General features: G+C 43.2%; 1 protein-coding gene across 4 annotated transcripts in view; it reads left to right on the top strand.

Annotated features, from left to right (window-relative positions):
• Positions 1 to 27458, top strand: part of ACACB (acetyl-CoA carboxylase beta) — an 86138-nt gene that overhangs the window by 14743 nt on the left and 43937 nt on the right. For 3 of the 4 annotated variants that reach the window (XM_069961385.1, XM_069961384.1, XM_069961387.1), the window contains 10 exons: positions 11858 to 11990; positions 12132 to 12270; positions 12779 to 12888; positions 18217 to 18298; positions 21443 to 21541; positions 21621 to 21730; positions 24097 to 24207; positions 24466 to 24675; positions 25484 to 25654; positions 26959 to 27120. In XM_069961385.1, coding sequence (XP_069817486.1) covers positions 11858 to 11990; positions 12132 to 12270; positions 12779 to 12888; positions 18217 to 18298; positions 21443 to 21541; positions 21621 to 21730; positions 24097 to 24207; positions 24466 to 24675; positions 25484 to 25654; positions 26959 to 27120 — 1327 coding nt within the window. Of the gene's footprint in view, positions 1 to 4139; positions 4221 to 11857; positions 11991 to 12131; positions 12271 to 12778; positions 12889 to 18216; positions 18299 to 21442; positions 21542 to 21620; positions 21731 to 24096; positions 24208 to 24465; positions 24676 to 25483; positions 25655 to 26958; positions 27121 to 27458 lie in introns of those variants that run through there. The other variant, XM_069961386.1, reaches the window with a different exon arrangement.

The raw sequence follows: 27458 nt of genomic DNA, 5'->3' as shown, positions 1-27458 counted from the left end.
TTATCTGTCAGATTTTTAAAGCCAAAGCCAGAAACAGACTATAAACAGGGAGCAAGTCATAAGGAAAGACTGGGATCGATCCTCTTTTCTAGTCCATTCCTGGCTTTGGCTTCAAAAATCTGTCAGATAAATCTCTCTGTGCAAACGCACTATTATGTCCATATAATGCAGGGAAGGTCCGATGACTTGGACTGACAGCTTTCAGTTAAAATCGTCAAATTTATGAACAGGCTAGGTTATGCGTCTACAGCATGGGCACAGAAATACTCATTAAATTCCCTTGTCTGCTTTTAGAGCAGATTGGTGGTCTGTAACCTAGACAATTAGCTGTCAAGTAAGGAAGGGAAAGACTGACATATCAGGAGAAGGAGGCAAGTTTGCTAAGTGAATGTATTTGCAAAGACCTAAAGCCCTTCAAGTATAAATGATGTGTGAACCGAGCTTAACATGCATGTAATATTTGGTTAAATGTATGCAACACTTGAGTTGGGACAGTTACAAAACAAGTCTGGCACTCTGCATGTCGTATACCCCCCCCCCCCCCCCATAGAAAGTCCATGACCAGTCTTATATTTAAAGGGGTTGTTCACCAAATGTATTTTTTCTCTTAAATCAACTGGTGCCACAGATTTGTAATTTACTTCTATTAAAAAAATCTCCAGTCTTCCAGTACTTATCAGCTGCTGTATGTTCTGCAGGATGTATTCAATCCAGTCTGACATAGTGCTCTTTGCTGCCACCTCTGTTCATGTCAGGAACTGTCCAGAGCAGCAAATCCCCATAGAAAACCCTCTACTGCTCTCAATACGAGAGAGAATACCACTTCCTGCAGGACATACAGCAGCTGATAAGTACTGGAAGACTAGCGATATTTTTTTAATAGAACTAAATTACAAATCTCTGGCACTTAATGGCACCAGTTGATTTGAAAGATTTTCTTTTTTTTGTGAAAAACCCCTTTAAGTGGACACCAGAATATAGATCTAACTACGCAGGTTATGTGGCCAAAGGGAATGCGTTGGGAGCAGCCTGTGAGCCATTTCACTGTGTTTGTCCATGCATTACATTAGACTTTGAAGGAGAATTCAGTGTGACATTAAGCTGACCTCCATCTAGGTTCACTTACTACAATAGCAACACTGGTGTGACAGAGAAGCAGTGGAGGTACTCTTGCTAGGTAATGTCATACTATTATTATTTTTTTTTTTTTACTTATTCATTCATTTATTTCATTTTGACAGTCTGACATTTGCCTAAAGTGCCAGTATACGACTTCACTCCACCAACCGCACATTTCCATTGAGCTCCCTTCTTGGTATATACACGGTCTAAGTCGAAGACATTGGGAGCTGTAATACAGTGCCAGTACTGAGGTGTATCTCTGCACAAGCTTGGACTGGCCCACGGGGTGCAGGGGAATCCCTCGGTGGGCCCTACCCATTAGTGGGCTCCTGAGCAGGAGGTCTGCATCCCTGTTTAGCAGCTTCAGGATGACACATTATCCCCCAGTTTCATGGGACTTCACCTTTCAAGAAACTTAAGTGGACAGCTGTGCTGTTTGCATACAGCAGGGATGGGGAACCTTCGACCCTCCAACAGTTGCAAAACTACAACTCCCATCATGCCTAGACAGCTCCCATATAGAGATAAGCGAACCTGGAGCATGCTCGAGTCGATCCGAACCCGAACTTTCGGCATTTGATTAGCGGTGGCTGCTGAAGTTGGATAAAGCCCTAAGGCTATGTGGAAAACATGGATATAGTCATTGGCTGTATCCATGTTTTCCAGACAACCTTAGAGCTTTATACAAGTTCAGCAGCCCCAGCTAATCAAATACCGAACGTTCGGGTTCGGATCAATTCGAACCCGAACCCGGTTCGCTCATCTCTACTCCTATACACTAGAACAAGGATGGGGAGCCTTCGGCCTTCCAGCTGTTGCAAAACTACAACTCCCATCATGCCTGGACAGCCGAAGGCTCCCCATACCTGGCAAAGAGTGTCTGACCAGTTACGAACAGTGAGCGAGCATTGCCGCTCACATACACAGCACTGTGCAAAGTTGCTATAGTAATGTGAAAGGTTTGGCGCTGGGTATATCTGGTTTATGTAGGGTGGGCCCCTAGAATAAAATATGCCCTGGTGGGCCCAAGGTACTTTAGTCCGACACTGTTTTTTATAGTATTCTATGTGAATCTGGCATAGTCTTCATAAAATTCAGTGTAGGGAAATCCTCTACTCTAGAAGCATAGGGGGAGATTTATCAAACATGGTGTAAAGTGAAACTGGCTCAGTTGCCCCTAGCAACCAATCAGATTCCACCTTTCATTCCTCACAGACTCATTGGAAAATGAAAGATGGAATCTGATTGGTTGCTAGGGGCAACTGAGCCCGTTTCACTTTACACCATGTTGGATAAATCTCCACCATTGTCTATAGGGGTAAACCGAGCCTAAATCACAGTATACAGCTCTGCGGCTTTCTGCCATGTGTATTAGCCCTAATGCCACTTTTAACACGAGCGTATTTAAAATTTGTATTATGTCTGTGTTTTTCAGTTCGTAATACGGAGCTAATATTAACCTATACAGCTTTTCATATGGGCAGATAAAATACGCACATATATGAAAACTCATGTTACCTTGATTCATTTTGTGGATAAAGTACGCCTACTGAATTCTATAGAGGGGGACTGTAATACAGGTGTATGGTGTTATATCCATATTGTATCATTAGACTATGTTCACACAATGTCACACACGACTGTTGTTTAACACTCAAAAACAATGGCCGAAATTGAAATATAACATTGAAATAATGCAGAACGGCTGGAAATAATTGACCTGTCAATTACTTCCATGACTGTAGCAAACAACGGTCTTTGTTTAATACGTTGTGTGTACAACGGCTGCTGTTTGTGTTGACTTCAATGCAACACGTTTCAATATGAAAAGAACAGCCGTTCTTTTCATTAAAAAAATATGTGGTATGAACATGGCCTTATTTTGTTTTTAGGCCATGTTCACGCGCTGTATGAACATCTGCTGCTGTTTGACGCATCAAACAACGGCCAATATCTCAGATGTTCACCTGCCCGATACTGCAGTATCGGCCACATGAACGTCACTTTATTTTAATTTGGGTGTGCCCGCTTCAATTAGCCATAAAGCACAATGTAAAGTACGGCCAGGAGCCTTTACACTGTGCGCACAGGCTATCTTGTATGGCCGCTGTTCACTGAATAGCGGCTGCACAAAATAGACCTGTTAATTATTTTGTGCAGCCACATGGAACACTGGCCGTAGTGTATACAGTGTGTATACACTACGGACGTTGTTCCATACGCACTAGTGTGATTTGACACTGTCAATAAACAACGGCTGTTGTTTTTTGCAAAAAATCTGTAGCGTGGAGCTGCTCGGGTGATCGCTAGATCGTCCGGGCAGACCATAGCATATAGCAGCGTCTGCTGTCAACGTTCCTATTCCATGGATCGTTTGTTTTTTAACATGTTGAAAAACAAACGACTGCAACAATCAGCCAACATGAACAATGTTGGCAGATCGTTGCCTCCTATTGCACTGGCGATTATCGGCCAAATACGGACGATAACCGTTCCATGGAATAGGGCCTTTAGGCCTTGTTCACACACTACCTAATTTTTTTCCGTAGATCTGCATTTCCGTACACATTTAGGGCCTCTTAATTTTCTGTTTGGCTACTATTTATACTCTTCCGGATCCGCAATCCATTCTACAAGAAAAAAAATAGGATTATCCTATCGCAGTCTGATGGGATGCCTATTTTTTGCGGATTTCCCATTTGTTGTGGATCCACAAAAATACGGATTGCGACCTCATATGCCAATGTGTAGGGTCCTACACACTGGCATACCACTTTTTATACATGGGGACAGGGTTAAAAACCAAGTATAAAAAAATCCTCCTCAAAAACGTGTACAAAAACCGCTTCTATTTGCTCCACCTAGCCTCTTGCACGGTTACTCGCTTCTCTGCGCTATCCCACATTTGACCACTGGAGGCCGCTGGTGGGTAACGAGCAGCTGAGTGAAGGAAATGGGTGGTGGGGAGAGGAGACTGTCGGGCTGCTAGTGAAGTTGTTGCAGGGGAAGGAAGGGGAGGGGAGGACTGTGAGGAGAGACAAGCCATGTGTCACAATGGAGAGTCAGGAGAGCAGCAGCTGGGTTCCCTTTATAAAGAGGTCAGTGGCTTCTTATTTCCTGTTTATCTGCGTTATCTGCTCATAGAGCTGACAGCTGCTTCTCGGTACGGTCCTGTTCACATTGGCGGCCGGGACAATGGGGAGCGAGTGGCTGCAGGAGCGTGTAGTGCTGGAGGCCGGGACTCTCACAGGCTCATCACACAGCTATATATAGGGGCATTACTGCCTATACATATACAGCAGCCCCTCTCATACACTCACAGCATGATGGGAGTTGTAGTTCTGCAATAGCTAGAAAGCCACAGGTTGGGGAACAATAGTTGTGACCTTGTAAACAATTCTTTATGGAAAGTTAGATTGCAGCCAGCTATTATAGGATGGAAGCAGTCTCCTCAGGGCACAGCTCTAATACTATAGGGTTATCAGATACTTGTAGAAACCTGTCTGGATATGGATGAGGCTGTGGTCACATGGTGTGTAACCTTCAAGGGGTTATCTGGCCATATAGTTTTTTCTTTCAAATCAACTAGAGTCAGAAAGTTATATAGATTTGTAATGTATTTCTATTTAAAAATCTCAAGTCGTCTAGTACTTATCAGTTGCTGTATGTCCTGCAGGAAATGGTGTATTCTTTTCAGTCTGACACCGTGCTCTGTCCATGTCAGGAACTGTGAAGAGCCATAGCTAATCCCCATAGAAAACCCTCTCCTGCTCTGGACAGTTCCTGACATAGACAGAGGTGAGAGCACTCTGTCAGAGTGGAAAGAAAATGCCACTTCCTGCAGGACATACAGCAGCTGATAAGTACTGGAAGACTGAAGATTTTTTTAATAGAAATAAATGGATCCAAATGGTAATATTATAGTATAGTAATATATAGTAATTATAGTAATATTATGCCCCTCAGAAGTATCAGAGATGCATGAACATTGTTCCACAACAATACAACTGACAGCTATATATATATATATATATATATATATATATAATATATATAATGTGTGTGTGTCATGGGAACAGTAATGGCAGAAATGATATTGTACTGCACAGACCGGATGTTGCATCACTTAGTAGGTATAGAGATTTCCAGAGTTAAAGGGGCCCCCCCAAGCATGCTCAAGTTAGATCACTCTGCATTTGATTACCGGTGGCTGAGTAAGGGTCCATTTACACAGAAAGATTCTGGCTCTGTTTCTGGCTTTGGCTTCAAATCTTTGGCAGATAATCTGTCAGATAATCTTTCTGTGTAATGCTGCTTTACACGGAGCGATAATTCGTCGATCGTACGATTAACAATTTCGCTGTAACGATTTTTTTTTAAAACGATCAGCGCTTACACGAAACGATATATCGTACGGAAAAATTGTTTTGCGATCGCTTAAGCCTATCTCACACATAAGTTAAATCGGTGAACGACTGTTTACTCGGAACGATCTGCGAATTTTTTGCGAACGACGATTTAAGAACATGTTGTAAGATCAAAATGAACGATTTCTCGCTCGTCGCTTGATCGTTCGCTGCGTGTACACGTACGATTATCGCTCAAATGCAATTGTTATCGTGCAAATTCGAGCGATAATCGTTCCGTGTAAACGCAGCATAAATGGACCCTAAGTTGGATGCAGCCCTAATGGTCCTTTTAGACGGAACGATTATCGTTCGAATTTGCACGATAACGATCGCATTTGAGCGATAATCGGTTTGTGTAAACACAGCGAACGATCAAGCGACGAGCGAAAAATCGTTCATTTTGATCTTTCAGCATGTCCTCAAATCGTCGTTGATTGTTCGCAGATCATTCAGTGTAAAAAGTCTTTCAACGATTTCACCTATGTGTGAGTTAGGCTTAAGCGATCGCAAAACAATTTTTCCGTACGATGTATCGTTCCGTCTAAACGCTGATCGTTCTAAAAAACACATCGTTCATTCAAAATCGTTCATTCAAAATCGTTAATCGGGTGAATTATCTCTCCGTCTAAAAGGACCATTAGCCCTTATTCCACGGGCCGCTCTCTGCGCTCGTTTGCTACTTGTTCCCCGCTCACTGCACCCGCTATTACACGCGGGTGAGTCCGGGGGGGCTGCCCGGGGGATCGCTAGATCGTCCGGGCAGCCCATAGCATACAGCAGCGCCTGCTCACGCCACTCCTATTCCACAGAGCGACGGCAGTAGATCGATGAACGATGTCGGCTGATCGTTGCCTTCTATTCCACGGGACGATTATCGATAATCGTTCCGTGGAATAGGGCCTTTAGGGAGTCCTGGAAAGTATGGATACAGCCACATTCTGCAGCCTCAGGGAATGAAATGCAGAGCGTCCGGGTTTTGAGAACTCATAAATTCATAAAGTTTGACAGGTCTGCTTAACGCTTCTCCCTGCTTACAGTCATCTATCTGAAGGGCTGCACAGTCACTGATCTGTGTCTATTTGCTAGTATCCGGGATGTTTATGTCTAAAAGGCCCCTTGGACATGGTGACGTGCTACACTGAGAACAATGGACACTATTTACCTGCTCAGTTCTGAGATCAGTGATCAGTAGAATAGAGCAAACTCTGAATCCCCGAGCGTGCGGCATTTGATAAGCGGTGGCTGCTGAAGCTGGATGCAGCCCCAGGGAGTCTGAGAAAACATGGATACAGCCATACAGTAGGTCAACTCAAGTGGTCAGTAAATCGTCAGTCCTCATTTAACCTTAGTTCCTCAAGGCCTTGTCTACTATTGTGTTTGTACTGCCTCCCGGCAAAGAGGTGGTGGTTGTTAAACACAACTCTGTAACAAGCTGCCAACAAACCTCATAAAGGGACTTTCACATGGCCTAGGTAGGCTGCAGCAAATGTGCACCATATTGGTCCATGTTCACACAGAATAAAAGCAAAATATGCCTGTAAATATAGCAAAAAATATGGCCAATTTTGTTATATAAGAAGAATATGGAAGCATATGAAAAAAAAAAGTTTGCCGCAAAATCCGCTGTGATTCCCGTTATTGTCAGTTTGAATAAGATCACATAAAGAGAATCCTGCTGCGAGTATGTAAGTGGCAGCCCCCTTAAAGTACCTATTACAGGGGGCGATGCAGAGGAGCAAACGGCCGCTGACCTGTCAGGTCAGCGCTTGCTTGCTCCTCGCTCCCAGTTTGATACTGGCGCTATTACACGCGTTGGGAGCGAGCCATTAAGAGCCGGGGGGGCCCGGGTGATCGCTGGATTGTCTGGGCGGCCCATAGAGGATAGTGGCGGTCTGCTGCCGCCACTCTTAATACTTAAAGCGACAGCAGCAAAGCGTTTCTATCTTAGTCGTTTGTCTTTCAACATGTTGACAGACAACGATCAGGCGACATTGTTCATGTCGGCTGATCGTTGTCCTCTATTACATGAGACGATTTTCGGCCAAAAATCGTTTTGTGTAATAGGGCCTTAACCCCTGGCGGTCCCATGACTACATTACCGGTTGTCGCTCTGACTGGTTTATGGGGCTCCCAGTGTCTGGACATCAATCAGTGACTGCAGCGTGACTCCAGGATGCTGGGAGCCCCAGAAGTAGGCTGGAGCGTGGACCGGTAATGTATTCACCAGCCGCGGCAGGTTAGAAGGCCCGGCATTTACATACTCACAGCAGAAGATAATTCCCCTGCGAGTATGTAATCCTATTCAAACTGACAGTACAGGAATCGCAGCGTATTTCACTGTGAACTCGGTGTGAAATCTGCTTCAATTCCATTATGTGTGAACCCACCCAAACAGTTAGTTGCAGAGACGACTATGAAGTGCCCAGCGGGTTCTGTGCTCAACTCCTTTATCTTTATTGCCCAGCATGAAATTCATCTATCCACACCAATTTGAAGAGCAGACAGTCCAACTTTATAGTCAGCCCTTAGCAGTGGTGGACCTATCGATCGTTTATGCAGCCAGCTCAGCTGCACAGGGGCCCTGGGCAAAGGAGGGACCCGCCAGGCTCTGACTTTGGCTGCGGGTGTACCGAGGACGTGCTTCCGGGAGTGCCAGGGGGACATGGGGGGGCAGGACTTGCTAGTTTGTCTGTTACCAGCCGGGCGTCAGGATTAGCGGTGAAATTCACAGCTGATCCATGGAGACCTGAACTTTCGGATCAGCCGTAGATTTCACCGCTAATCCTGATGCCCGGCTGGTGACAGACAAACTAGCAAGTCCTGCGCCCCATGTCCCCCTGGCACTCCTGCAGCCAGGGTCAGCAGTAGGTGTGCAACTGCAGGGTGGCCGGGTCCCACAGGAAGCTGCTGCAGCCCGGTCCCGGCTACATTATGGGAGGAACGACTACAGGGAGAGGTATACAGTATGGGGGGAGCGACTACAGGGGGGAGGTATACATTATGGGGGGAGCGACTACAGGGGGGAGGTATACAGTATGGGGGGGAGCGACTACAGGGGGGAGGTATACAGTATGGGGGGGGAACGACTACAGGGGGGGGAGGTATACAGTATGGGGGGGACAACTACAGAGGGGAAGGTATACAGTATGGGGAGGGAACGACTACAGGGGGGAGGTATACAGTATGGGGGAGGGAACGACTACAGGGGGGAGGTATACAGTATGGGGGAGAGAACAACTACAGGGGGAGGTATACAGTATGTGGGGGGGAACAACTACAGGGGGAGGTATACAGTATGCGGGGGAACAACTACAGGAGGAGGTATACAGTATGGGGGGAAAACGACTACAGGGGGGAGGTATACAGTATGAGGGGAGAACGACTACAGGGGGGAGGTATACAGTATGAGGGGAGAACGACTACAGGGGGGAGGTATACAGTATGGGGGGGGAACAACCACAGGGGGGAGGTATACAGTATGGGGGGGAACAACTACAGAGGGGGAAGGAGGTATACAGTATAGGGGGGAACAACTACAGAGGGGGAAGGAGGTATACAGTATGGGGGAACGACAGAGGGAGAGGTATACAGTATTGGGGGGACAACTACAGAGGGGGAGGGAGGTATATACAGTGTGGGGGGGGGGGAACTACAGAGGGGGAGGTATACAGTATGGGGGGGGGGGGGAAACTACAGAGGGGGAGGGAGGTATACAGTATGGAGGGGGGGGGGGGGGGGTGGTAGGCACATTTTTTGCACAGGGACCCTATTTAGTCTGTGTCTGCCCCTGGCCCTTAGGCTTCCTTCAGACACAAATTTTGCACAGGGCTTTTATCATTTTATCCCATGTGTTTTTTTTTTTTTGTTTTGTTTTTTTTTATACAAATCATAAGATTCCAGGTTTTAAATTGGAGAAAAACATCAAAATGCAAAAAGAAGTGGTCTTTTTTTTTTCTGGCAGTCCTGATGCTGGTCCTGATACCATTTCACAAAACTCTGGTTACAATGTTTTTGAAACAACAAAAACCCCTTTAGCCAATTTTGGCATTTTCAGTTGCTTTTTTTTTTTTTTTTTTTTTCCTTAAAGGGGTTATGCAGCGCTTCAAAAACATGGCCACTTTTCCCCCTACTGTTGTCTCCAGTTCAGGTGCGGTTTGCAATTAAGCTCCATTTACTTCAATGGAACTGAGTTTCAAAACCCCACCCAATCTGGAGACAACAGTAGGGGGAAAGTGGCCATGTTTTTGTAGCGCTGGATAACCCCTTTAAATGTTTGTCCAGCCTTATGTAATTATTGTACCATCCAGCGTGCGCCACCATACAGGACTTGGGCTAAAACCTGTGATTTCTTTGCTCCATTTTGCTCAGTTTCTTTAGATCATAGTGAAACACTTAGGCTGCAAGAGTCTTTCAGATTTACAGTGCCTCTAATGTTGTCGTGTAGCCTCATGGCCGTGTTTACGTGCTGCATACTATAGTTATTGCAGGTTTCCCATTCACCTTGGTGTGGATTTGTAGGCTATTTGTGTTGTAGAATTTTTCCATGACATGTGAACATACCTTAAGAGAAGGGCGCTGCTTTCCGAAGCCAATGCACTGTAATGTGCTGTGTGATTGGCTTATCTGAGGGAATGTGAGATGACACTTTCCGAAGCTGCTGCTTTGCTGTCTCCACAGTGTGCCCACAGCACCATAACTTGTAGCTTTCAACCACAGAAGGAAAAAGATGATTCCGACAGGGAATTGCTGTATGTGCTGCATTATATAACTTTGCAGCCATAACGTATCGCAGTGGGGTAATACCGCAATGTATTTGCAATGGCTGCAATGTGGTTACATGACACAGCATGAGGACTGTGGGTCTAGGGTGTGCTGGCTACAGTAGTGTTCAGAGGTGTAAGTGGGGCCCCAGGGCAAACTGTAGAGTAAAAAAGGAAAGATCCAGTGAATTGAACGTCTAGTAACTTTTATTCAGATCTTCATAAAAACATTTACAGGAACACTTATGAAAATGGACGCATTTCGAATGATGTGTCTATGCATGATAATAGTGTATATATCTCTAAATAGCAGTCATAGTTATCAAATAACATCAGCATATAAGAAGCAAATAATATCACCATAATGTTACTGACTAAATCCAGTATATGGTGACCAATATTACCAATAATTCCAGCATGCAAGCAACAAATTATACCTATACACTGTTACTACTACTATTACCACCACTAATACCACTATATTGTTCCTAAAAAGAAAAAAAAATCCACAATTTAAGTACAAATTTATCCAATAATACCAGTATACACAGAAAATTATACCATCACACATTATGACACTGCCATCATTACCATACAGTGACTGGTTAACACCAATGTACTGTTACTGAATAAAATATATATATATATATAAACCAATATACCGTTGGATCCCAGACCTTATAGGCGCATATAGTTACATCCAGTGACTCACAGGGGGCATCTTCTCATGAATTACAGGTGATGTTTTTCCTTATCAAAATTGTTGTTCGCTTGCTCCCTCTGTGCCCCCATATAAGCAAGTAGGCCCAATTTGTGTCTCCAAATAGTAGTCAGGCTGCTCTGTGCCCCATATAGTACTAGCCCTATTCTGTGTCCCCATGTTGTATTAGGGAACAGATAAATGCCTTTTTCTACCCTCCTGAAGGGGGGTGCCAGTGGACCCCAAATGAATCAGGGACAAGAAAAATTAAGTCATCACATACACAAGCAGGTGTACACCATTCTTTTCAGGGAAAGTATCAACTGTGCTCTTATAGGCCGCCTCCAGCAGCGTCTTCCCCGGCCCTCTGGTCCCCAGACACAGCTCTGCAAGCTTCCGGTGCAGGTAGCCTGTTACACGAAGGATCCCTGCATCAAAGGTTCTGTGGTGTTTGGTCCAACACTGCATGACTAAAGGTCCACTGAATGTGGTAGCCGTGGCCCTAAACGTCTACTAAATGACTGACCCAGGAGGCAAAGTGCAACCTCCCGGCCATCGGGCCCCTCGCTTTTTTGTTTGTTTGTTTTTATAGGATGGCTTTTGCAATGTCCAATTATACATAATTTTTCATTGACATAGAATTCAGTTACAATCCCTATAATGCATAGAATTCTGTAAGATTGCATATAATTACAAGATTATGACTTGTACTGCCAATTGACTTTATATGTATACTCAGAAAGTAATTTCAGGACAATGACATAATAGGCACAATAAAGTAGTTGTAAATAATTGAGTAGTAAATATGTTAAAAATGAATTTACTAATAATAGTCATCTGTTATTTGTGTCCCCTCGTCTGGTTAGGTCCAGCATGTCTGGATTACATCTTGTGAAGAAGGGCCGAGAGCATAAGAAACTTGATCTCCATCGAGACTTCACTGTCGCTTCCCCAGCTGAGTTTGTCACCCGGTTTGGGGGTAACCGCATTATTGAGAAGGTGCGTAAGAGTTTTGGCGCTCTGAAGGCAGTTCTATCGCTACTATACTTTGTTTAGGAGGCAGTAAAGATATTTTGCCACTGTTATTTTATCAGATGTTCATATAATACATTTGAAATGACCGTATTCTGTTCCTTACAGGTGCTCATCGCCAATAATGGCATTGCTGCAGTCAAATGTATGCGCTCTATTCGGAGATGGTCTTATGAAATGTTCCGTAATGAGCGAGCAATACGCTTTGTGGTTATGGTCACCCCAGAAGATCTTAAAGCAAATGCAGGTACTTTACCTAGTAACTGGGAAGGTTATCGAATCTAGTGCATGGGAACTGCAGATACTAAACCATTTCCATTTAGCACAATAATAGCACATGTGTGGTTGCTATAGGAAAATCCACTCCCCTACACCTCCAGTGTTGAAGGTGTTAAGAAAAGTTTTGACGTATTAGACTACTGATATGTAATCTTTCCATATATCCAGGTTAAAGGGGAACTATCAGCAGGCTAGATGAATCTAACCTGCTGATAGCGCCTGGGAAGCTGAGGAGGAAGGGATGTTTCTTACCTTCCTCCTCGGCGCCAGTCTCGCGCTCTTAGTCACTGTTAGGAGCACTGCCCCAGCCCGCTCCATTGATACCTTCCTTCTCAGCCTCCTGGCCACTATAGGATACTATCAGTAGGTTAGATACATTAGTTTCCCTTTAAGAAACAATAAAAATGTCTGGTGTTCATTAGTTTTTAATATCCCTATGTTTTCTTATTCTTCTCTTTCACATATCTCCTGTGTAGAATACATCAAGATGGCAGACCACTATGTACCAGTCCCCGGAGGACCAAATAATAACAACTATGCCAATGTTGAGCTAATTGTTGATATTGCCAAAAGAATTCCAGTTCAGGTAAATCTATAAGGTCCAGTAGGCACCGAATGCCACGTAGACCAAGAATATAAGCTAGAGATGTGGGCACCTGTAAGCTGTTATTTTTATCCAGCCGTCCATGAAAGTGACTGAATTGCGATTTGCACCTGTGTCTTGTATATATCCTTTCCATTCTATATGACATGACAGCTAAGGGTTGCTACCTACGAAGTTCAAGATGACATTTTTGAAAAATGGAATATAAGTTGTGCAGTGATCCCTCATGTTACAGTCTCCTAAGGTTATGATGTTGTCATCATGTAGTTGTCTTTCCTGGACCATTGTAACTTGAAACCTTACTTAAAGGGGTACTCCGGGCAAAGGCCTTTTAGAACGTGGCAGTAAGATACCGGTGGCGGTGCAGGAACGAGGAAGGTGAGTGTGCTTTATTATTTTCATAAGCAAACAACGGCTGTTCTTTTAATAAGAAATACGTTGTGGGAACATAGCCTTATCAATGCTACAGGCATCCCAGATCTGTACCACCTGTCAATGTCTGGAAGATCCAACCAATTTGAATGGACATTTCACTGGTTTAACCCCAGTATTACTGAAGTGCATGCACTGACTGGCTGGTGTCACCTCTGTACAGTACAATGCGGGTTTTCATGTTCAGAACTGCTCTTTACCTGTGACGGGATCAGCTACTTCTCCATTTTTATTTCCTGGTATTCTGTGCGTTCTGTATAGGACCCTGACGAAGCACCTGCCCTCTATGTATAAATAGGTTTCTGGCTTCCAGCAGCTATTTCCCACTTTTATACTTCCCACTTTAAAATTTTTCTTTTCTTTTTTTTTCCTTTTGATGGTATTTTGGTTACTATTTTTCCATAGAATTATTCTCGCCCTGTAACCAATTCATGTTGTAAGTTAAAGGGTTATTTCTGGAGATGAGTGAACCTGGAGCATGCTCGAGTCCATCCGAACCTGAACTTTCGGCATTTGATTAGCGGTGGCTGCTGAAGTTGGATAAAGCCCTAAGGCTATGTGGAAATCATGGATATAGTCATTGGCTGTATCCATGTTTTCCAGACAACCTTAGAGCTTTATCCAAGTTCAGCAGCCACCGCTAATCAAATGCCGAATGATCGAGTTCGGATGGACTCGAACACGAACCCAGTTCGCTCATCTCTAGTTATTTCCAATTCATCTAACATAGTTAAACTTGTAGGGACCATCAAGTTAAAGAGTCACTGTCGTATTTTTTTTTTTGGCAGAAATCAATAGTCCAGGCGATTTAAAGAAACTTTTTAATTGGGTTTATTAGCCAAATATGCCATTATCTGCATTTAAAAAGCCTTTCCCAGGTCCCCCCTCCTTCCTCTTTTCCATTCACTGCAAAAAATCAGGAAATTGTGACTTGTTGCATCAGACGTACCCTGTCTGCTCTAGGGAGAGGGGAGGGGGAGGGGGGAGGAGAAAGAAGGAAGAAGGGAGTTAGCAGAAAGCAGATAACAGGGGATTACAGGCACAGAGCTGGGTGACAGCTGTAATCAGAGCTCAGAGAGGTCAGTGGTGACTGTCAGAGGAGATAGAGGGTGATGCATTTGTAGATTAATTCTTTGTTGTTCTGTTTTGGTCTTTTATTTAGCTCTCTCCATAGGAGAACAATGAAGACAGGGGGGAGAGCTTCAAACTGATTTTTCATGATAAAAATGCATTTTTCGGCTAATAAACCCAATTACAAAGTTTCTTAAAATCACCTGGACTATTGATAGAATAGATGTGTCCGTTTCGGCTGGGGGGAGTGTCTGTTGCCATCCGATCTACCATTATGATAATATAGACTTTTGTGTTAGCATGTGACGCTAAGGCAATGTGGCATGCGGTTATTTACACTGAGCGTGCCACTGCAATAACATATCTCCACGCCACACAGTTTTCAATGGATAGTGTTAAGCTTTATGAGGATCAGGTATTTGCAAATACAGGATATTAGAAGTGTTTTACTGTTGTGAGGCATCATGATTGTAGATTGCAACAAGGATGTTCATTCCAACTAGGTACATGCTTATCCCGATGAATATTAATCATGGTTTGCCACATCCTTATATAGATTATATGGTTATAGAGAATATATGATTATCTCGATTAAGATAATATTACTGCTGATCATACCCGTATATTAAATATACAGAGATACTAGGTCCAAATAGTTTCAGATGGGGTATGGCATGCATAGTATTATGGAGGTGAGACTGAATTGTTCTGATATTATATGGATTGTATAGATATATGATAAGTGGCTACTTCTAATTTGATAAGGGGTAAGGCATGCATGATAATGGAAATGGTGTGTGATATGGCGATTGTGGGGTCTGGTATATAAGTAGGATCATGTTTGTTACGAAATATTATCATGTTCATTACATTGGTCACTTGGTAACTGTGGGGTCTAGTTTGTAAGGAAATTCGGGTTTGTCATGAAATACTATAATCATATTTACTACATTGGATGCACAACGCCTGCATATGACGTGTATAGGATAGAAGGTGTGGTAGTGTGTAAGATTGTTATTGATGGGTATTATACTTATTTTGCTCAAATTTAAGTTTTATTTCACTGTTGAGATGGTGTGCATATTAGGCGTATGGGATCTTTTATAGGCACAGATGTAGAGGTGTGATATCACATAGTATATGAAATTGTATTTTGGTGTATATTTAATTATATATATTGGTACACTCACTGGAATAAACATCATTGAGATTGCTATAATTATTGGACTCAATTTAGGGTACCATAACGATTATCATGCCGGCTATATAATATACAATATGTGGGTGTGTTTTGTTATGTATCTATATCATAAAAATGAAAGTCTGTCTGTCTGTCCTCCATAGACTTCCAAACGCCTGAACCGTTTGACCCCAAAACTATATACTACAGGTATACAGCACCTCCACCAACTATATACTTCAGGTATACAGGACCTCCACCAACTATATACTACAGGTATACAGGACCCCAAACTATACACTACAGGTATACAGGACCCCAAAACTATACACTACAGGTATACAGGAACTCCACCAACTATATACTACAGGTATATAAGACCCCAAACTATACACTACAGGTATACAGGACCTCAAAACTATAAACTACAGGTATACAGGACCTACACCAACTCTATAATACAGGTATACAGCACCTTCACCAACTCTATACTACAAGTATACAGGACCCCAAAGCTATATACTACAGGTATACAGGAACTCAACCAGCTATATACTACAGGTATATAGGACCCCAAACTATACACTACAGGTATACAGGACCTCCACCAACTCTATACTATAGTTATACAGGACCCTCAAACTATTCACTACAGGTATACAGGACCCCTGAACTATATACTACAGGTATACAAGACCTCCACCAATTATACACTACATGTATCCAGGACCCTCAAGCTATAAACTACAGGTATACAAGACCTCCACCAACTATACATTACAGGTATACAGCACCAACTATATACTACATGTATACAGGACCCCCGAACTATACAGTACAGGTATACAGGACCTTCACCAACTGTACATTGCAGGTATACAGGACCTCCCTCAACTATACACTACAGGTATACAGCCCCCCCCAACTACACACTACAGGTATACAGGACCCCACCCCAACTATACACTATAGGTATACAGCCCCCCAACTATGCACTACAGATATGCAAGACCCCTAAAAACTATACATTGTGGGTATACAGAACCCCTCCAACTATGCGCTACAGGTATACACTAATTCCACTGATTAACTCAGATGAAACAATACCTTTAGCTTGGCCTCCTGGGCACCTTAGAACAAATCTAATTAACACACTGACACTTTATACCCGGGCAGCGCCGGGTACATTTTCTAGTTATGGATAAAAAAGCCATAAAGGCGCAAGTGTGTATGTGCAAACATGTTAAGATGAAACAAATAGGTGGATTTATGTTTTCCTTAATAGTATTATATAGGTACCAGTGCGCATGCGCTATACGGCGGACCTAAGTCCGTGAGCTCATATGAGTACCATTAAGATACTAACACACATGTAATGCCACAGGAGAGAAACTAGGGGTGACATGCTTGTTTACCTGACCTTACCATTAATTTGAAATGGTGAAGTGATTATAGATCTCTAATGTGGTATAATGATCATGTGACTTAGGAGGCAGGGACTTGTATGATTTGGCATAGCGATCGTGTGACTTAGGAGGCAGGGACCTGTGATCATGCAGGGTAAGTTCCAGCCTGGAGCGCAGACACATGACTCCATGTTTCTGGTATATACTGTGGTGGAACGCATATCCGGTCATGCGCACTAGGTGATACGCACGCCGGGATCCTCCATGATGATGACATGCAGACACTCCGCCTCAGCTGACTAGGTAACGGACACCTGTATTTGGTTTATTATGTTAATATTTATTCATTTTCCGGTAGAATGGATATAAAAGGTTGTACACATGGTCTAACCATTACCCCTGACGAAGTCACGCGATGTGACGATACGCGTAGGGTTTGCAGTCCGGAGCCGCATCTCAGAGCCCTGGGTGATATATTATCATATATACTCCATCTCTTTTTTTTGCAGCTACTGACTCTCAAATACTTAGGGTGCAATAGCATATAATCACTTTATGTATGCTTTCATGAATTCTTTCTATTTACTTTTTTATTGATTTATTTATACTATTTATGTGAGCATTTGCACTTTTACATAGGTTGCTATTTGGAGGGACAGAAAATTGGATGTAGCTGGTTATTTCAATATACAGGGACTGGAGTAATATTTGTTTTGGGGCTCCGGTGGGAGCGTTTTTTCATGCGTTTTCCATGTGATGGTTTAACCTTATGTGTTTTTTTAAGTGTTTTTAAATGTGTGTCCATTTTTGCTTTGTGTTTTTGATATATTTGTGATAATAAAGATGTAATTGCTAACAATTATATTTGTTATATGTTTGTGGGTGCGCCATTTATTGTTCTCTTTTCTCTTTGTATGGTATATCCCCTGATCCTGTCACTGGCTCCCATCTCCCCCCCCCCGCTCCTGTCACCGACTCCCATCTCTCTCGACCCCCCCCGCTCCTGTCACCGGCTCCCATCTCCCCCCCCCCCCCCCCCCCCCCCCCCCCCCCCCGCGCCTGTCACTGGCTCCCATCTAACCCCTCATTCCCCCCCCCCTTGATAGACCTTTGTCTCTTTTTAGCCTTATCAAACATGTAACTAGTAGGTTTTACTGGTAACTGTAGAATGTTTTATAGCTTTGTTTGATATGTATTTATTATTATTGTTTCTTTCTTTAGGCTGTGTGGGCTGGATGGGGTCATGCCTCAGAAAATCCCAAACTTCCTGAACTTTTGCAGAAACAGAACATTGCATTCATGGGTAATGTCACATGCAACACAGCAAAATAAACTACTTTAACAATGTAATTTTGGTATGGTTAACCTGAGGGTGCCAGGAGCAAAATAAAATGCATATATGATGACACCGTGCAAGTACAAGCACAGACTTAAATGAAAAATCCTGAAAAACAAGACTTCCTACAAATCCTGAAATGAGGTAACATTGGAACAGATAGGAATAGGTAAAAGAGTAGAGAGACCTGTATTACTGGAGCCGCAGAAGCCCTCCACACATCATTCTGGCACCCTGAGGTTAAAGCGATATTCCGCTGAAACAAAACTTTTCATGTGTTGCTGCCCATGGTGAGATTACCAATCCCTCCTTCCCCCAGTTCTAAGCTGCAGCTTTCTGCTGAAGACACAAAAAACTGTGTGTGAGCTTTTCTCTCCCCTCCTTTCCTAGACGGCTGACGTAAACAAATCCCTGGCAGGCTTTTTCTGCAACTTTGTAGCTTTTTTTTTTTGTAATGCTGGGAGGGATAATCACAGTGAGTTCATCAGCAACTTTACTTCAGATTTAAGGGGTAGTGCGGCGTTAGAAAATTATTCACTAAATAACACACATTGCAAAGTTATACAACTTTGTAATGTTTGTTATGTTAGTGAATGGCCCCCTTCCCAGTGCCCCCCCACCCCGGAAGTGTAGTGCATTATGCATACCTGATTCGGGTCGCACCAGCCCTCCTTCATGCTGGCCCCCCTCTGCTGTGTCATCAGCTGCTCAGCCGCGATTGACTGAGCATAACTAAGCTCAGCCAATTGCGGCTGAGCAGCTGATGACGCGTCCCTCATGCCGGCCCCCCTCTGCCACGTCATCAGCTGCTCAGCCGCGATTGGCTGAGCTTAGTTATGCTCAGTCAATCGCGGCTGAGCAGCTGATGACATGGCAGAGGGGGGCCGGCAGGAGGGATGGATGGAGCGGTTCGGCTGGCCTCCCGAAGATTACATCATTGTCACAAGATGGCAGACGGGGGTTGACACGAATCAGGTAAGGATAATGCACCACACTTCCGGGTTTAGCGTGGGTGGGGGGGAACATGGGGAAGGGGGCCATTCACATACATAACATACATTACAAAGTTGTATAACTTTGTAATGTGTGTTACTTTGTGACTAATTGCTTAGCGCCGCACTACCCCTTTAAAGACTATTACACATGCCAATATTAAAGAAGAAAGCGAGCACCAACCTGTCAGGTCAGTGCTGTCTTCCTCCTTATTACCCGCTCACTGTTGTTGCTATTACACACACCAAGAGCGAAGGGGGAGGCGGGGAGCTGCAGTGGAGCTGCTGGCGGCCTATAGGAGATAGCGGTGGTCTGCTGCCACCGCGCCTATTCTATGTCGGCTAATCGTTGCCTTTTAACACTACCTATTACACCAGGCAACAGCACAGAACTGGGAGAAGGAAACTGTATAGATAATAACAAGTAAGGAAGGAATTGTTAGTCTCACCATGGGCAGTAACATGAAAAGTTATGTTTGAGCAGAATACCCCTTTAACTATACCAAAATTGTTGTATGCACCTTGGTAGACTTGTACCCTGTGCCTCTATCTTTGCCTGCATGAATTTTGTCTATTTTATTATATGTTTTTTTTTATGGATCAGTTTATTTCTTTTGCGAAAAAGATATTATTGGATATAATTCATTGCTCTAGTAGAATTTTTTTGGTAATATGACATGGTAAAAAGATATATATGATGAGTTCGCTACATGGGATATAGTAACATTTTGCTTGGCGGTATACACAAAAAGGAAGAAACAGGGGCGCCTTCTGGTGTAGTATCATCAAACAACGAAATATGCAATAATTAAAAGAATATTTATAGTTGCTTAACTAACCAGGTGCTGGGATGCTGTCACAATTCTACAACAGACTTTAATAAACAATGCACTGTCTGACATATGGCAGCGCGTTTCAACACAATCTGGATATAGCCTGAGGAAGAAGCCAGATTACTGTCCAAACTCTTGACACTAAATCTTTTTACATTTCTTTTTTAATAAAAGAAAAATACACAAAATTATAATGTGACTATGTATAGTATAGGTTATGTAAGATCAGTGCTTTTTCAGTTCTTAATACCACTGTCCAGACACACCTCCAAAATTGTGGGAGTGACTATGCGGGCCCTATTCCGCGGGACGATTATCGTTTGCATAATCATTAACGATAAACGATCACTATTGCCAAAGACCTGAAATGGTTCACCCATTTACACGGAACGATAATCGTTACTTATGATCGTTCTTGCGGTCGTGTAGTCGTCGCTATTGCGTTCTTCACTACTGCGAACCACTGAACAACGATTTGCGAACGAGCAACGATAAACATAGGTCCAGGTCTTATTAAACGATCAACAATTTCTCTTTTGGTTGTTAATCGTTAACTGCTATTCATAGAACGATTATCGTTTAGATTCAAACTATTTAAAGATAATTTGAACCATAATCGTGGAATAGGGCCCTATGCCTCTAGGAGAATGGGAGTGAACTACAATACCAGTTACAGCCACTATTACGTTTGTTAATGTACCTGGTAAACAATGAAGTGGACTCTTCAGTCAGCTGACTGGCAGGGGTGCCGAAAATAAACCCCATAATATTGTAATAAACAATATTGTAGTCCTGGGTAACCCCTTTAAATGGGTATTCAAGAGAGAAAATAATACTGTTTAGATCAACTGGTGTCAGAAAGTTATATACAGTTGTAAATTAATTATATTATAAAAATCCCATGCCTTCCAGTACTTATCAGCTGCTGTATGTCCTGCAGGATGCGCTATTCTTTCCAGTCTGACACAGTGCTCGCTGCTGCCACCTCTGTCAGGTGTTTAGAGCAGTAACAAATCCCCACAGAAAACCTCTCCTGCTTAGGACTATTTTTGTCACAGTGGCAGACTGTGTCAGACCAGAAAGAAGACACCGCTTCCTGCAGTACATACAGCAGCTGATAAGTGCTGGAAGACTTGACATTTTTTAAATGGAAGTAGTTTACAAATCTGTAAAAATTTCTGGAACCAGTTGATTTGAAAACATTTTTTCCACCAGAGTACCCCTTTAAGAACTTTAAAGGTGTCAGAAATTAAATCTGTAACTCCAGCATTTATGTTTTACTCCAGGACCCCCTAGTCAAGCAATGTGGGCGCTAGGAGATAAAGTGGCCTCAACAATCGTCGCTCAGACTGTAGGAATTCCCACGCTGTCCTGGAGCGGAGATGGTAAGATGTTTACTGGTTAGGTTCAGTCATCTGCTTTTATCATACTGCAAACAGTCACCAATAGTGTTCTCTGCTTTAGGACTTACAGTAGAATGTGACTTGGCAGATAAGGAGAACCCAAGTATTATTGGCGTCCCTTCTGAAGTGTATGAACGAGGGTGTGTGAAGGATGTGGATGAAGGTTTGGAGGTAAGTGACGCAGCTGTAGATGTGTGGAAATTGTCCGTAGTGTTCCTATACACATACCGCTAATATTTACCCCTGATGTATGTCGCTGGAAAGCCATACAGTGGTCACAGTAAAGTAAATACCATGCAATATACATCATTTAGCAATACAATGCATAGGTAAGCGCCTGGAATTAAATCTACTTTGTGTACATTATAAGGGTTCAGGTAATTTTATTAGATTTAACAATTTGTTCATAAATGGGGTGTTTAAAAAAGCTACAAAAATGGTGGATCATAAGTATGAAACATATCAGGAAAGACTTAAAGGGGTACTCTGGCGAAAATCTTTTTCTTTCAGATCAGCTGGTTTGTGAAAGTTATACAGATTCGTAATTTAGTTCTATTTAAAAATCTCAAGTCTTCCCAATACTTATCAGCTGCTGTATGTCCTGCAGGAGGTGGTGTTTTCTTTCCAGTCTTAGGGTGCATGCACACTACGGAATTCCCGCGTATGACCCGCGGTGGATTCAGTCGCTCGTACCCACACGCGGCGGCGGGCATCTCTAGACACTACTCTCTGCACGGGCGGATTCCGCATTCCACTGGAAGAATTGACATGTCACTACTTTTGGCGGAATGCGGAATCTGCCCATGCATAGAATAGTGTCTATGGCACGGGCGGAGATGCGCGCCGCCCCGTGCGGGTACGAGCGACGGAATCCGACACAGGTCATACGCAGGAATTCCGTAGTGTGCACGCACCCTCACACAGTGCTCTCTGCTGCCACCTCTGTCTGTCTATGTCCACATGGTTTATTAATAGCTATATTGTTGGTGTGTGTGTATTGTATAATAAATGTAGAATTGTGTATATTATAGCTGTATATATAGTTTACACACACACACGCACACACCAGCCAGACCACTGCTTTTACAGCAGAGTGGTGGTCTGTAAGGGCCCTATTCCACGGGCCAATCAACGATGTAATCGAGTGCCGATCTGCTCGTTTACTGGGCCTATTTCATTACCTAGCAGGGCTTCTCCTCTGCTCCGTCTTCCTTCCCCGGTCCCGCGGCGCAGCATCAACTCTGGACTGCTCAGCCAATCACTGGTCCCAGCCTGTGATTGGCTGAGCAGTCTGACAGCTCAGTCACGCCACACCCAAGCTGATGCTGCGCCGCGGGACCCGGGAAGGAAGACTGAGCAGAGGAGAAGCCCTGCTAGCTAATGTATGCTGCTTCTCAAATCGTCGGTCGCCCGCCGTGCACCGCTATTCCACGAAGCGATGCGCAGTGGGTGCCCAATGATTTTAGGTTTGGGCCTAAATAAACAATCAGCCGATGACATGATCATCGGTTGATCGTTTTCTTTATTCCACCGAGCGATAATCAGCCGAATCTGGCAATTATCGCTCCGTGGAATAGGCCTCTAAACTAGATAATGAGCTGTGAACAATGGGAGGGAAAGGGCAGCATATCAGGAGAAGGAGGCAAGTTTGCTAAGTGAGTGTATTAGCAAAAATATTTAACTTGACAGGTCCTACAAGTTTAACTGTATTAGTTGAGATCGGAATACCCCTTTAAGGAACTAAGGGGCACATTTTTCATTATCTATGTGCCATTAATTTGGTCAATTTGGTTTTTGTGCACAGTGTAAATTTTTAAGCAACATTTATTAGGGTTTTTGTGCTATTTTTGAGCAGTTAAAGCTGGCTGCGCCATTTTTTCCAATTTTGCTTGGAGGGACGTGGTTTAAGTTTTTGCTCCTTTTATAGCTAAATTTATTGTGTTTTTTTTTTTTTTACTTTTTTCCCTTTTGGCAAAAAAAATTGCGCAGCAGTACTCCAGTCAGACAATAGTTTTATTCAAGCTGTTAGCCAAAGAAGTTAAGCAAAATTTATCAGGACCCATTCTCCTAATGATAAATCTTGAGCATGGAGATTTTTGCGCAGCACGTAAAAAGTGAAATTCTTGCACTTATGATAAATATGCCCCTAAATCTGGAGGAAATAAGGGAAACTGGGGGCATGATTGTAACCTTTACTTATGTTAAAGGACTAAAAGTTCAGGAGGGAAGTGTTTTTAATAAGAAACTGAACACAAGAACTAGAGGACACAGTGAGAGGTTAGTTGGGGAGAAAGATGAGTAATTATTATTTTACTAAAAGAGTAGTAGATGCTTGGAGCAAACTTTCAGCAGATGTGGTAGGTAAATCTACAATAATAGAATTTAAACCTACCTGGGATGAACATATACAGTATCTCTTCTTCTATGATAATAAGAAAAGAAATAATATAAGGGCAGACTAGATGGACCCAGTGGTCCTTTTCCTGCCAAGAATTTTCCATATTTCTAAATGTTGATTTCATGTTTTTTTTTTCCAGTCTGCAGAAAGAATTGGTTACCCAGTTATGATAAAGGCGTCTGAGGGTGGTGGTGGCAAAGGCATCCGAATGGCAGAACGAGCAGAAGATTTTCCTAATCTTTTTAGACAGGTGGGACCTATTATAAGAGCAGTCATGCCCACTTTTTGTGACCTATGTAGCCTTGATGTGAAGTTCATGGAAAGAAACATACACCATTTCTTACGTTTACTCTGCTTTTATTAGTCTGACCTACACTGGTAGGTGATGTCTACTACACCAACAAGTTTTTAAAAAAAAAAGTGTGTGTAAGCAAAGCTGAATTATGGGCAGGATTGAATAAATTGCTTTTTTCTTTTCTAACAATATATATTTTTTCTCTATACACAGGTTCAAACAGAGGTCCCTGGATCTCCTGTTTTTGTGATGAAGTTAGCTCAGCATGCCAGACACTTGGAAGTCCAAATACTAGCAGATCAGTTTGGAAATGCTGTCTCTCTCTTTGGCCGTGACTGCTCCATACAGCGTCGGCACCAGAAGATCATAGAGGAAGCCCCAGCCACTGTCGCTGCACCATCTGTTTTTGAATATATGGAACAGGTGTGTTCTTTTTATACATACCTGCAGCTGTCTACGCATAGAAAACAAATGTCAATGTTAATATTAACAACCAGAATATTAAAGGGGAACTATCAGCAGGTTAGACCTGCTGATAGCTCTTTATTGCACATATGTCTCTTACCTTCATGCTTGTTGCGGTTCCTGTGCCGTTTTAATGTAATCCTTTGTTCAGTAAGACTGTGTGGAACACGAGCGGATTGGTGCTCTGGGGGCGGGGCAGTTCTTCAAATGGCCTTACCAGACCAATGTTTACATTAAAGGAGAAGTCCGGCCAGACCCATTTTTTTAAGCTAGTGCTGGCGAGGGGGAAGGATAAAAAAAACAACATGCTCTTACCTCCCCCACTTCAGCGCTGGTGGCCGCATACCGTCGATCCGGTCCCCAGTCCACTTCCTGTTCTGAGCAGGGACCCAGGTTGTGACGTGTGATGCTGCTAAGCCAGTCAACGGCAGAGGCGGGACCCCACTATGGCCGCTGACTGGCTGAGCTGACCTCACACGTCACGACATGAGTCCCTGCTCAGGCTAGGACCCGAGTGGCGGTAAGCAGCTGCCAGCATTGGAGCGGGGGAGGTAAGAGCATGCTATTTCTTTTATCCTTCCCCCTCCCCAGCACTAAGGAAATGGGTCTGGTCGAACTTCTACTTTAAAACTGCACGGCAATGGAGGAGCTATTATGTATGTATTATGAAATTATGTACGTTACCACATAAGCTAATATTTGGTTGATCACCTGGCGGGTACATATGTTACATTTGTTACCGGATATTATATTTCTTCCTCCACAGTGTGCGGTTCGCCTGGCTAAGATGGTAGGCTATGTGAGTGCAGGCACTGTGGAATATCTTTATAGTGAAGACGGGAGCTTTCACTTTCTGGAACTGAACCCTAGACTGCAGGTGGAACATCCCTGTACTGAAATGATTTGTGATGTCAACCTTCCTGCTGCACAGTTACAGGTATGAAGTATAAGCTGGTGATAGTTCTCTATTCCCCACATTCTAGTCTTTTTATTTTATTGAATTCAGTTTGTTTTACCCTCTGAATTTTTTGTTTATGAATTCCAGGCTATGGCTAGGTTTATACTATGTCAAAGTGATGGCCATCTTTAATAACAACGGACTCCATTGTGCAGATAACGTCCCTTATTTATAATATAATGTATTTTATTTGCACAATGACGGCCGTTGTTATGAAAGACTGACAGCATTTTCACAAAGTGTGAACCTAGCCTATAACAGTAGCCAATGACATTTCCTCTAAAAAAAAAAAAAAAAACTAAATTAAAATGTTCTGTGTCAACTTAGGTACTTTCTACTTGTATTTCTTGATATATTTGTAAAGAGGTTACATAATCCTTGTTGGAATTACTTTTTAGGGTGCCTTCACACTACATGGATTTGCAGCGGATTTCACCCTGCGAGTTTGCAGCTAAATCCTCTGCGAATCCATGTATTGTGAAGTTCATTGGGGTTACATACCCGCAGAGGAGTTTTCATTCCGCTGTGAGTATGTAACTTGGCCCCTTTAACCACTGCGGCTGCATGTGAGGCTCCCGCTCAGCCAATCAGTGCACGGGCAGCACTGATTGGTTGATGGGGACCATTGGGAACCTCACGTGCAGCCGTGGCGCCGAGCAGGTATTGTACAGTGTGCGCGCTGCGGGGGTTAAAGGAGCCGGGTTACATACGCGCAGTGTGAACTCCGCTGCGGATACGGTACGTGTGAAGGCACCCTTTAAGGGAATTTGCCAGATTGTTTTAGATAATTCAGATGCAACTAATCATAGTGCCAGCTAGGGGGTTGAAAGTGCCTACAGGCTGTGTTCACACTTGCATTCACATTGCATTTTCATTGCATTACTTCATTGCAGTAACTGTTTCATTGCTGTATAGCCGTGCTTCATTGCGTTAACACAATGAAACTCCAACGTGTGTGAACATACCTTTATAGGCACAATCTGATTTTTTTCCTTATCTGCCCAATAGTGCAGGGTGAATTGCCTCATATGTCCAGCATATCCATCTCCTATTGCTGCTATTTTTGCCTTTGATCGGCAGCACCTGTGCTGTAGGACATAGAAATGCTGACCGCTTGAGGTGACTGGCCATGTTCTGTTTATTTACATAAATGAAAAATTTAAATATCTTGTCACTGAAATTAAATCTAGGATGGTAAAGGTGCTTTTATAATGAAAAATAAGTAAATAAAAATAGTGTTATTGCATATGCTCTTAATAATCCAATGTTATTTTTTTACTCAGATCTCTATGGGAGTCCCCTTGTATAGGATAAAAGACATAAGAGTGCTTTATGGAGAAACTCCATGGGGAGATTTCCCTATATGCTTTGAAAACCCCAACAATGCTCCAAACCCAAGAGGTCATGTTATTGCTGCCAGAATAACCAGTGAAAACCCTGATGAGGTAAGATATTGATTACATTTGAGCGGTACTATGGGGTTTTGTGTTTTATGCTGGGGCAGACTTAAAATATTTAAAGAAGAAAAAATCTACCTACCCGTGGTCAGGGCCGGCCTTAGGGTAGATGGCGCCCTGTGCGAAGCTTTCTTTTGGCGCCCCCCCCCCCCCCCCCCCACTGTTGATACCACCTAATAGTTAGATAATAGAAAGGAGATAGATAGATAAAATGCAGATAGTGTACACGCCACTCAGAGAAGAAAGTCTGGTGCCGGCAAGCATGCTGGGGGTCCACCAGGCAATGGTAAATATATCCTTCAAAAAGGCTGCAGCACTCCGGAGGT

Source organism: Dendropsophus ebraccatus, chromosome 3 (genome assembly GCF_027789765.1).
Source record: "Dendropsophus ebraccatus isolate aDenEbr1 chromosome 3, aDenEbr1.pat, whole genome shotgun sequence".
Classification (NCBI taxonomy): domain Eukaryota; kingdom Metazoa; phylum Chordata; class Amphibia; order Anura; family Hylidae; genus Dendropsophus; species Dendropsophus ebraccatus.
The sequence above is the reverse complement of the archived record's forward strand: the minus strand, read 5'-3'. Positions and strand labels throughout refer to the sequence as shown.